Source organism: Aplidium turbinatum, chromosome 11 (assembly GCF_918807975.1).
Source record: "Aplidium turbinatum chromosome 11, kaAplTurb1.1, whole genome shotgun sequence".
NCBI classification, from domain to species: Eukaryota; Metazoa; Chordata; class Ascidiacea; order Aplousobranchia; family Polyclinidae; genus Aplidium; species Aplidium turbinatum.
Genome location: NC_137482.1, coordinates 7,241,161 through 7,251,634, shown reverse-complemented (window position 1 = coordinate 7,251,634; position 10,474 = coordinate 7,241,161). Strand labels below are relative to the sequence as shown.

Sequence of the window (10,474 nt, the reverse complement as noted above, 5' to 3'; positions counted from 1 at the left end):
TACTGATTGCTTTTTTAAGGGTGTTTTGTTTATACAAAGGAGTTTTGTTAGTTAAGTGACTTTGCGCATGCAAACTAGTCAAAATTGAACAAGGCATGCGACCAATTGCTTGATTTGTTAAGCGTCCGCGTTTTTTTTTTTTCAGTACGGTATTAATATTTTTTCAAATACCCTGCGAACAGTAAAGCAACGGAACGAACGAATTGAGCTATGATATTTAAGTAGAATAGGAATGTGTGTGTTTTATACATTAATCTAACGTTTGAATGATGAGTTTTTATGTTTGTGAAACACCGAAAGGTACCCTGCTAAAGCTGCACCATCAAATTGTGTTCACCCAATTCCAGGGCGGCATCGATATTCAGTTGACACCATATCTGCTTGACTCCGTTCAACAAATGATCGATGCGTTGGTGATGAAGGTGACGAAGCAGCATCCTCTCGGTGTTGTCAACTGCGTCCAAATGAGATGCACAAGTGATGCAATCACTGACTACCACTTGAGCAAGTTGCAACGCAAAGAAGGTGCTTGTATGGATGTGCACCTACTCTGCGATTAATGCATTTCAATTGCAGCTTTGCAATTTTTGTCATTAATTCATGGTTTATGGCTGCTGAACATTTTTTTTATTTTACATACTTTACTTCCATAAAACACGATTTTTAATTTTCTTTGAGACAAAATCTATTTTTCCTAAGTGTAAAAATAAAAGACTCCATTTTTGTAGCGCAACGCTTGCAAACTGTTTTGCCACAGTTTCAGAAGACTCATCCCAACCGGACAATAACAACGACAAGCCGGGAACCAGAGTGGAAGTATTCATCGATTCTTGCCGTGTCAATTTGGTGCAAGCGACAGTCGGTGATGACGCCGTCTTCAATCTAAATCTTAACAAGATGCCGCCAACCCCATGCATAACCGTGGCAACAATAAGGTCGGTTCCTAGACTACAAAAGTTTTACGTTGTCTGCAGTCGTTGAATCAATGTAAAAACGCCTGATTTTGCTGTTTAGGTGGATTAATTAAGACCACCTGTGAGATCACTTGCTGGATCCGCCCCTGCCTCAAAAACTGAGAAAAAAATGCAGTACTCTAACACATTGCTCACTCAACTAGTCAACAGATAAATTAATCTATTCCAGTGTTAATAGAAATATGAGGTGAAATGTGTCGCGTGTATCTACAATGTGGTAAGGTGGGGCAACCGCGGACGGATATTCGAACTTTCTCTGAAATACTATGCGATACCCACTATAGCCTACAAGGCAAGGCAAAACTTTAAAAAAATTTAAGTTATTGAAATTCTTCTGTAGCCATAAAAAAGGCATTGGTATTGGTTACCTAACTTCAATTTTAAATCAAATCTTGTACTCTTAACTTCTACAGAAATTTGCGTTTTAGTTGGATGGATTTAATCAAATGGGCTACAAAGTGTGACTTTTAAACGGAAAAAATTAATGTTGGAGCGCAACACACGCAAAAGCAGACCAAAACAAGATAAAAAGTGCCAATTTTTTCTAGGGTCTCTCCACCAGATCCCTGTCAGTCTTTTCGTTATTTCTTAATCACAACATTTGCATTGTGCAATTCGCTTAAAAATTTTTACGTTATTGAAAATTTGATGCCCCCTAATGTCGTTTGTAGATCCACTACTGCAGTGGTACGGGTTGCAAATTTACAAAGCAAAAATGAAGAGAATATAGATTATAACGTACCACTACTACTACAGCCAAGCATGATTGACAAAACTTTCTGGTATGCACTTCAAGTGCTACATGATAGTGCCTGCAATAAGGCAAATACACACATTTTGCAAAAAAATGAAATAAAAAGTATATAAATATGGAGAGTGATGGAGAAAAACGGAGTTCATATTCGTGCTCACTACTCAGCGCTTTGGAAATATGCAAAAACAACTTTTTGCTTCTTTGAACTTCTTTTTATGTTGCACAGTGTTAGATGAGCTGTTTTAGTGTCTACATTTTAGATTCTATATTTTCTGCTTGCCCATATCATTTTTTCTCCTTAAAACTGCTTCAAAACACGCACAGTTTTAGCGTAATTGGCAGCATAAAGCGATCAAAGTTAAGATGCAGTAAAAAAATTTCCACGCAGACTGTTTTTCTTAATATTAACTGCATTTCAGCAGATGAATATTCAATTATTCATATACTTGGTTCTATAGGTTGGACAAGTTGGATTTGAAGTCTCAACTGAACAGCAAGCGCGATAAATTGTTGAAGAAAGCTCGCTTGAAAAACAAGTCTTTCACCAACTCGACGGAAGATGGCGAAGAATCACCTAATTTGATGGTAAACTGCGCTGACTGTGTGTTTTTTTAAATATTTTTGTCACGTTTCAATTGCACAAATCTTTTCAATCTCTACACCTCATTTAAAACAAAATTTAAAAGATATTATCTTGTTTCGTCAGAGTACCGAAATGTTGGAGCCCTCTTTTGTTCTTTTCTTTTGTAATGCTTCAGTGGATTCACTCGCATGTCAGCTGAGAGTGCTCAGCCATGACGGATGTGCTCCAGAGCGATCAAACGTCACTGCCTTAGCTGATGATGCGTGTCGTGCTCCCTTCAAGTTCAACAACCAAGTTTTACTCACAGCAGTAAAGACATCCATAGATAATCACATAGGCAAGGGATATGATTTCTTAGATTCATTGACTTTGATACATGTGACATCACGATGCTGTAACCGAAATTCAAAGCTTAAAGTTTGAATAATTGGTTTTAAATTGTCTCATATCGATTTATGTTTTATCAGAGAAATGTCTGGGTTATACTATTGGTTACAAGAGTAGGTGCTCACTGCCTACCTACAATCCCTCCTCGGTCTGCCTCAATCATAATTGCAATTGTTTCTTGATTTATTTATTGAGTTAGTGAGTTGGGATAAAAACCTGATTTTGTATAAACTTATAATGGCTTTAACAACGATAACTTAAATCCGTGGTACACATTGGCATTCCTCTAGCTTGCTATTTCGATAATGAAATGAAAACCAACACAATGGCAAAAGTCTCCAGAAACCACGCTCCCGGCACGCGGCAAAGGCGACAATCAGAGATTAAATGTCTTGACCATCAGGCGGGCCACGTCACATAGAACAGTGAAAGAACGCAAATTCAACGTTGCTTAATTCATCCAGCCAAGTTACAAATTTCATTACAATTATAATCAAAAAGGGCAATTGACCCGCCGGAACACCTATATGTATGTAAAAAGAGATACTTTTTGAACTGGCATACCCAACGTAAAAGTAGCGGGATAGCATATTTAAAAACTATCAAATTCAACTTTCCCTCTGATTCTTGGATACAACAGAATATTCTAAGACCTCTAGTATATTTTTGTCGGAATTTCCATCCAAACATTAGTAGCCTAGTTTAGTGAAAGTTGTTTTGTTTTTCAGAAATAGACGTTGCTTTTCATAACGTTTCGTTTTGACTTTCACAAGTTAGCTCTTCTTCAGCAGTATTGTTAAATATTTCTTCCGGTGACTATTTCAGACTTTCAAAGGCGTCCACCAAAGCCTTGGGGATGGGTGATGGCGGAGGCTGGGATCAAAAAGATCTCAGCGGATCTAATCAAGTATGACCTGCAAGGTGGGGGAGCTGAAAACGGGTTGAAAACGTAGCATAGAGGTTGAAAGGGGGTTGAAAACGTGCATAGACGATATGGTTTTCAGATTGTGCTCGTAGCCTACTCAATCGCACAGAGATGCTCGTAATTTTTAATGGGCTTTAATGCAGAGGGTATTATTGATCACCGTGTTTCATTGTGTAAACCAACTTTTGTACCAGATTTTCTACATGTGTCAGTGACTAACCGATTTACAAGAAATACTTCTACAATCAACGTCGTCGTCTCAAACGTGAAGTCTAAAGCAATCAAATACAAATTTAATGCTTCAAATTCCTCATTGGTATTCGTACCCACTGACGTGTACTGTATCAATCTTTGTTCACATTTTAGTAGTTTTTCATTGTTATTTTTTCAGTGCATATTCTCAGACAGCAAAGCGTCTGTAGACGTTGAATCAATGTAAAAAGCGGTCGCTTTGCTGTTGGGGTTGTCACCATCATTTTTTTCTAAAACATAGGTCCTGTCCCTTCAAAGAAGCATGCTTGCGAGGGGAATTTAACCTTAGAACACTTATGGCTGAACCTGGTCTCACCTCAGTCACCGTCGCAGATGTCAAAATTCAGTCGCAATTTTCGTTCCTGGAATCTTGTTACTTCAATAGCGCCAAGTTCTTCAGCCTGGCTGGCACCTTGCGACAGGTTAATTGGCGCCATCGATCGCTTAAATGCAGCGGTTGTCCGACAGCATTTCGTCTGCATGGCTGCTTCATTGACAATGTGCATGAAACATGCCGAAAAAAATGAAAAGACGCTGACCAAACCTATTCAGAGCAAATACGATGCCATGACAGATTTAGCCAAGTAAGAAACAACAACCTCTACAATGCAACGTTTAGCCATTCATTGCGTTCTGTAGATTTTGTGTAACCCATCATTGCAGGCATCTATAATAGGGTGTCCCATTTTTGGCCGACTTTTCTTGTGAAGCTTGTGCCATATTTTGAATGAATTTTCAACGCTGAATGCAAAAATGACGTTATTTTTTCTTTATTACGTCATCTTGAGGTGCCATATAGTGATTACAACTACGTTGCTTCGACATTTATCAAGAGCACTCGATTGCGTTCTGACGAGATATTGAATTCCTAGCTTTTGCTTTATCTGGTTATGACAAAAATAGACTTTTAACATTGTCATGGAAATGTGGAGACTTGTGCAAGTAATTAAGGCCCCGATCGAACGAAAATGGAAGAAGCCATAGTGGAGTTTCACTCTTATTCGGATCATCAACTTGGATGTGCACCACTGATATTCCCAAACCAAAGTGAAACTCGGGTATGGCGTTTTCCATTTTCGTTCGATCGAAGCCTTAATTACTTTACCAGTATTGCTTCAATCAAGCGTTTAATCTGTATATTACAATATTTGCCTGCATTAGGTCTATCAAATCTGACGCGAATTGCTCGCTTTGTGACGCTCTGCAACGCTACCTGCTGGTAGAAGACCACCTTGCCTCACTTGAAACCGCTGTATCCGAGGATCGTCTTGTTCCCCCTGTCGGTACACTGGAGAGCGGGATACAAGCCGTGGTAAGCCGGTGGATGCAAATGGCTGCTGGTTCGAAAACGAAAGTAGAAAAGGCCGAGAAAAAGAACATGTTGTCCCACATAGAAAGGATGTCATCAATTGAGGAAAATCCGTAAGTTACGCAAATTTTACATTTTGTGGTGTTAGCAGCGCAATAAACTATTGATACTTTGACTGACACAGGCGTAGGTATCGAAACCACTGACTCCGTTTTTCACTTGACTCAACCTCAACCTTGGATTAACGTGTTGCCTGCAAATAGAATAATCGTTTGAATCCCAAAGCGTGTTAAAATATAGTTGACGATTACGTCACTTAAACGTACAATTTCAACGAACGTAATACCCAGACAGCAAATCAGTGTAAATGTAAAAAACGACTGATTTGCTGTCTGGGTAGGCATACTTTGTGCGTTGCGTTATTGTTGCTTTATTATTCCGTTGCATTACCATCGAATTTTAGAACAAAAGGTGTCACTTTCGACGGGAATCTTGACCTCAACACCTTCCTGACGTCCGACAGTGACAAGGACGTGCGTCGACGTCAGTCTACGTCTGGTGCGTATGACGTTGTTGACGAGCACACCTCATTGGTCGACGAGTCACGTCCAACGCACAGCCGAGCGGAAGATTTAGTCTTCGAACAGCAGCAAAGCATGTACAGGTTTGTAACTTCTGGATGACGCCTAAGTAACGTTTGTGAATGTAGACAATAACGGTGTTTTTACCAAATGATTTCCCAACCTCGCAAAGAGTAACCTTCCAACTTGCATTTCAAACAATTTTGTCATCAAGTTTGTGGTTTTGTAAAAATTCGTACTTTTTATATTGAAATGATAGATTTATCTATCTGTGTTGGCTTGCAAAAGATAAACACACGATGCTGAACACAACATACATTTCAAAACGTCCGTTGCGAAACCCCAACCCAGTTCGCAAAATATATCTGAAGACATTGTGCTCAGTTGCTCCTCTTTCGGCTGCACTGACACTGTCTGCTTTGTGAAGCGCTGAGGAGCAACGCATTCTGCGATGGATACAGTGCTATAAAAACAAGCATTATTATTATTGAGGCAATGTAAAATTTTGCTCACTTGTACTTTAGCCTGCAGTTGAACGTTATAGCAACGCTGAAGATCTGATAACGTTTTCATTATCTTGCAGCTGGATGCAGAACCAAACCCAAAATGACGTAGAAGCTCAACTTGAAAGGTACAATCTTAAAGTTACCATATTTGTTTGTGGCAATTTATATAACTAATGGTTTTCATTTAAAGGCTTCCATGCAGTGACAATCGTTGTAGACGTATTTTTCTTGATCGAGAAACCTATTCCAACGAGGTACCACGAAAGGGAAAAACATAAAATGGAATCTTGCACAGTTGTGTTTTTTCTTCTTAATTTTGTTTTCTAGGTTGTTTTTGTTCTTGCAGCAAAGGAAATGCTGAAGACTCAACATTACCCAAGAAGGATGAATCAAACTCACTCATGCTTGACGCTAAGGTTGGCTGACCTTTTTGTTCAATTTTACGTTCGATCACGTTATCGATTAGGTTAAGATCACGTATTTTAATTCTCATTCTGCGCATCGCATTTTTTTTTCCTCAGTCTGAAAATGCGATGGTCAAGGACAGTCAAGTTTTGAAATCATCATCATAATGTCTGATCATTAAATCGTTGGTAGCGAATTTATTTGACGAGGATGCTTTGATCCTGGACGTTGTTACGTATCTCAACGAGATGAGATAGCTACACAATGACAACTTTGTAAATGTAGGTCTGTAATTTAGTGAAATGTTAATCAACAGCTTTTCACCGTTATAGAAAACCTACTCGAATTTCTTTCACAACACAAAAGTTATGCAGTCAACAGAAGTTGGAGGTAATTTCCTGCTTTCGCATTGCTCAGGAAGCGTCTCTGTTAAAGCTACGCTTAGAAGCATCAGGTAAGATCTCAAATACTACTCCATATCTAAGGATTTTAGATCATGAAAATGCGGCTTCAATACCAAACGCTTCACGTTCTTCGATTTTTTAGCGAAATTTTCAGTTTGGAAAAGTGTGGGATTTCTAATAGCAGTTGTGGACATGCACCAAGGTTGTGCTAACGCATGAGATAAACTCCAATTATGAAATAAACTCCTTTTTTTTTCTATACATCGATGTTTATATTAGACGACAAGCTTTTTTGTTGAATATAGTTTATTCTTATTACCAGAACTATATTTAAGAATCCCCTCCATAACTATTTGTGACGTGACTTTTAGAAATAATGTTGTAACAAACTTAATGGAGTCCGTTACCCGGCTTTCAAGAACACTCTTCGTTGCTTGTTCAGTTGTTTGCATAATATGTTGCCGAGAATTTAGCTGTTGCTAAAGACGATGTTATTTCTTTTTGCGGCTTTCAAAAACTAGTGTGGACAAGAAAGAATCGGATCGAATTTACTCACGTGACAGTGTACGTAAGCGCAAGAAAGAAGCGGCGTCACTGCGTCGTCAGAAATACGCAAATCGACAACATTCCAGGTACGGAATTACAGTAGTACCGAATGCAAGTAGTCTGTTTTGGGCTTGTGATAGTTTTTAGACAAGTTGGTTAAAATTAACAAACTAAAAATCAACTCTAAACTCTTGCCGCTTCTTAGGATTGAATCTCCAATTATTCTGTGTGAAAATCTGACATTCGACGTGTCTCTTATTGACACACCTGTTCAGGAAGAAAAAGGCAAACGGTAAGTTAGGCGAAGCATCAGTACGTGTACGTGATGTAGTAGTTCACGTTTGTTACGCAGTTTCTGACGCAAGATGTACGTCACAGAACGAACGAAGACCCAAAAAATGAGAGCGCGAACAACAACAGAAAGAGGTTGAGCATTCAGAAGTTTCTCAAAACAAGGTGAGCAGATTGTTTTGTATGCTTTAGGAGCAGCAACTGATGCCTTTGAAATTGGATTAAAGTCCACTTCAGCCATTGCCTACTCTGAGCCGGCTACCGCCATCCTGGTATACTTCGAGTTTCAGTTTCAAATATTTCTTATTCAGATCAAAGCTTAATGGTGATGTTGGCATCTCGCTAGAGGTTGTCAAGCAACGGATAGACATCGCTTTGATCAGGCTGGTCCATCAGTTTATTCAGTGCTCGGATTCTATCCAGCAAGCCATGACGGATTTGCAGGTAAAGTTTTGTTTTGGCATCATATTTTCTAGAAGTCTATCTCCGGTATGCAGACTTTGAATCAATGTAAAAATGACAAATTTTGCTGTGGCTTTCGATATTAAATTAAAACGCGTATGTGTTACGCTACAGAGTACAAAGAGTATCAAAGCGTCTGTGGTCAAAATATTTAAATTTGAATTAGTGAATTGAGATGGTCTTTTTACGAGTAATCTTGCATACCATTCATACCTTGGTTCGTTTGTATAATACATTCGCAAGTATTTTATGAACTCTTGCGTAGTGCCTTATGCTAACCGCAGACTGGTGCCGGCATAGACAGTTAGACAGGCATATTCCGCCTTTCTCAAAATTGCTGCCCCCAACTAAATTGTACTTACTTTCCAGCCAGAAAATCAGTTCTTTTCTACGTTAATTCAACGTTGGCATAATTTGCTGGCTATAGATCATACCCGGATAGCAAATCAGCCGTGTTTTACATTGATTCAACGTCTGCATCACTTCCATCATTCACGGTTGATACAATCTTAGTGATTCTCTTTAACTTAAACTCGATTCTTTTTCAGGTGAACAAATACACAGCAGGAGCTAGTTCACCAGAGGGCACTGCCTCTCACAAGAGACCCGTCTCAAATATATCTTCGGTGACCGCGAACTCGTTCTATGCCGACCCCTCGACAGTGTGAGTTTCTTGTCACTTTTCCAGCAAGCAGATCCCAGAGAGAAAAATCATCATTTTTACAATGATTCAACGTCGTCTACAGATGGTAAATCAATGTAAAAGTGACGGGTTCTTCTGTCTGGTGATGATGATGGCTATCAGATGACTGAAAAGTAATGTAACGAAAGTAAAATGTAAAACAGGACTGATTTTCCTGCTAGATTGTAGTTTGCATTTATCCATGATTTATCCTTCGAGGATACTAATATTACAAGTTGTATGAAAGTGTCCTCGAACTGCATGTCTATGGTTACTGGACCAATCGTTCAGGATGGAAAACTGTAAGAACTTTTCAGGGGTAATAGACTAGCCCACTCACTGTTGTGAATACGTTTGCCATATTTGCTGGTTTATACGGATTTTTAAAGTCTTGTCATGGTGATTCAAGATGGGTTTTGGAATTCTTCCTGCTTTTTGGTTGACTTGTTGAACCATAGGCATACGAAGCCGAGCAACGTTATCAAGTTTAACATATTCAAGTTTATTATATGTGAGAAGTAGCCGAAAATTGAATTCTGAGGAGGTTTTCTTTGTTTTTATAAATATTTTCTGATTTCCATTTTGCTGAGCACGAATTTGAATGATTGGAAAATCACTGAACACGATCTTAAAAGTAATCTATCCACTAATATAAACTTTATTAATCTAGCTAGAACCACATCTGAAGCCACAAGACTTTAAAGCTGTAGGCTACTCTGTATTTTGTGTCATTACGGCCAAACATTTCATAAAAAACGTAAATGCAGTAGTTGTTGCGCCTGCTGTTTATTTTTTATGACAATTTAATGACAAATATCTTGGGAACATTATAACTTCTGATGGCAAAAGTGACACTGAAATTAAAAAGAGAATCGCTATAGCAAAGGACACTTTCAGTCAATTGAGCACAGTCTTCAAAAATCGCAACAACAATAAAAACCAAAATTGAAGTTTTAAAATCATATGTAGAATCAAGTTTAACCTACGGATGCGAATGCTGAATGCTATGTAATCGTCGTCGTCGTCGTTAATAGGATTAATGGTTAAGTAATGAAATGAAGAAAAGATTAGAGGCTGCTTAGATGTGGTTTCTCAGAAGAATGTTGAAGATCTCTTGGACTGAAAAGAAAAGTAATGACAAAGTTCTTGAACTGGCAAAAGCAGAAGAGAGATTAATAACAACAGTTAGAAGGCGCCTGATGGAATTTGTAAGTCATATTCACAGACATTGAGATTTGGAAAAATTAGCACTATTGGGCATGATACAGGGAAAAAGAAGCAGAGGTCGACAAAGATTAACTTATTTAATCAGCTTGAACCAATGGGCCACAAACACTACAATTAAAACTAACGATTTTATACGGATGTCAAATGACAGAGAAGTTTGAAAGATCATGATCGCCAACGTCGGTA

At 38.6% G+C, this 10,474-nt stretch overlaps 1 protein-coding gene across 1 annotated transcript in view; it reads left to right on the top strand.

Annotated features, from left to right (window-relative positions):
- LOC145779333 (bridge-like lipid transfer protein family member 1) overlaps positions 1-10,474 on the top strand; it is a 37,055-nt gene that overhangs the window by 753 nt on the left and 25,828 nt on the right. Inside the window, exons 2-17 of the mRNA XM_082590895.1 lie at positions 348-525; positions 758-935; positions 2,187-2,313; positions 2,453-2,648; positions 3,524-3,619; positions 4,117-4,459; positions 5,037-5,297; positions 5,648-5,848; positions 6,349-6,396; positions 6,618-6,687; positions 7,009-7,130; positions 7,602-7,712; positions 7,832-7,918; positions 8,005-8,082; positions 8,229-8,361; positions 8,928-9,043. Coding sequence (XP_082447021.1) covers positions 348-525; positions 758-935; positions 2,187-2,313; positions 2,453-2,648; positions 3,524-3,619; positions 4,117-4,459; positions 5,037-5,297; positions 5,648-5,848; positions 6,349-6,396; positions 6,618-6,687; positions 7,009-7,130; positions 7,602-7,712; positions 7,832-7,918; positions 8,005-8,082; positions 8,229-8,361; positions 8,928-9,043 — 2,345 coding nt within the window. The remainder of the gene's footprint in view (positions 1-347; positions 526-757; positions 936-2,186; positions 2,314-2,452; positions 2,649-3,523; positions 3,620-4,116; positions 4,460-5,036; positions 5,298-5,647; positions 5,849-6,348; positions 6,397-6,617; positions 6,688-7,008; positions 7,131-7,601; positions 7,713-7,831; positions 7,919-8,004; positions 8,083-8,228; positions 8,362-8,927; positions 9,044-10,474) is intronic.